At 72.4% G+C, this 977-nt stretch overlaps 1 protein-coding gene across 1 annotated transcript in view; it reads left to right on the forward strand.

Moving 5' to 3' along the window:
• Positions 1-185: 185 nt before the first annotated feature.
• Positions 186-977, forward strand: part of C2CD4C (C2 calcium dependent domain containing 4C) — a 1,892-nt gene continuing 1,100 nt past the window's right edge. The window contains exon 1 of the mRNA XM_024740018.1: positions 186-971. Coding sequence (XP_024595786.1) covers positions 186-971 — 786 coding nt within the window. The remainder of the gene's footprint in view (positions 972-977) is intronic.

Genomic DNA, 977 nt, shown 5'->3' on the forward strand with positions numbered 1-977 from the left:
GAGCCCACCCCGCCAGTGTCCTGGGCCTCAGCGCCTTCTGACCCCGCTGGCCCCCTGCAGGGCTCCCCCCAACGGGTGCCGGGAGCCCCTCTTCCAGCCCCCGCGTGCAGGGGGGCCTGCAGCTCCCGACCCCCGCTTCTCTTCCCAGGCTCCGCAGATCCCTCCAGGCTCCTGCCTCCGCCCCGATGAAGAAAACCAACATGTGGTTCTTGGAGCGGCTTCGTGGGTCAGGGGAGAATGGAGCTACGGGGGGCGAGGGTGGGGACAGGGCCGCCAAGGGGCCCCTGTACAGCAACGTGCTCACGCCCGACAAGATCCCGGACTTCTTCATCCCCCCGAAGCTGCCCGCCGGCCCCACGGAGCCAGAGGCTCAGGCTGAGCTGGGGCCCTCGACCTCGGAGCAGAACCTGGCCTCTGCCGCGCCCCGCCGCGCCCCCCGGAGCCCCCGGCTGCCTGCCAAGCTGGCCGCCGAGAGCAAGAACCTGCTGAAGGCGGCCACCAGGCATGTGATCCAGATCGAGAGCGCGGAGGACTGGACCGCCGAGGAGGCCGCCACCAACGCCGACCCCCAGGCCCAGGGGGCCATGTCGCTGCCCTCGGTGCCCAAGGCCCAGACGTCCTATGGCTTCGCCACGCTGGCCGAGAGCCCCCACACACGGCGCAAGGAGTCTCTGTTCCATAGCGAGCACGGGGCTCTGGCCCAGGTGGGCTCCCCGGGCACCCGGCGCCGTCGAGGGGGCGTCAAGGCCAACGGGGGCGATGGGGCGCCCAGGGAGGCCGGCGGTGCCCTCATGAGCCCCGGCCGCTGCGTCAGTGGCGGGGAGAGCGACACGGGGTCCTCGGCCGAGTCCTCGCCGTTCGGGTCCCCCCTGCTCTCGCGCTCCGTGTCGCTGCTCAAAGGGTTCGCCCAGGACAGCCAGGCCAAGGTGAGCCAGCTGAAGCACTCGGTGGGCCGCCACGGCTCCCCGTCGGCCGAC

Source organism: Neophocaena asiaeorientalis, unplaced genomic scaffold (genome assembly GCF_003031525.2).
Source record: "Neophocaena asiaeorientalis asiaeorientalis breed wild unplaced genomic scaffold, Neophocaena_asiaeorientalis_V1.1 scaffold469, whole genome shotgun sequence".
Taxonomy (NCBI): Eukaryota; Metazoa; Chordata; class Mammalia; order Artiodactyla; family Phocoenidae; genus Neophocaena; species Neophocaena asiaeorientalis.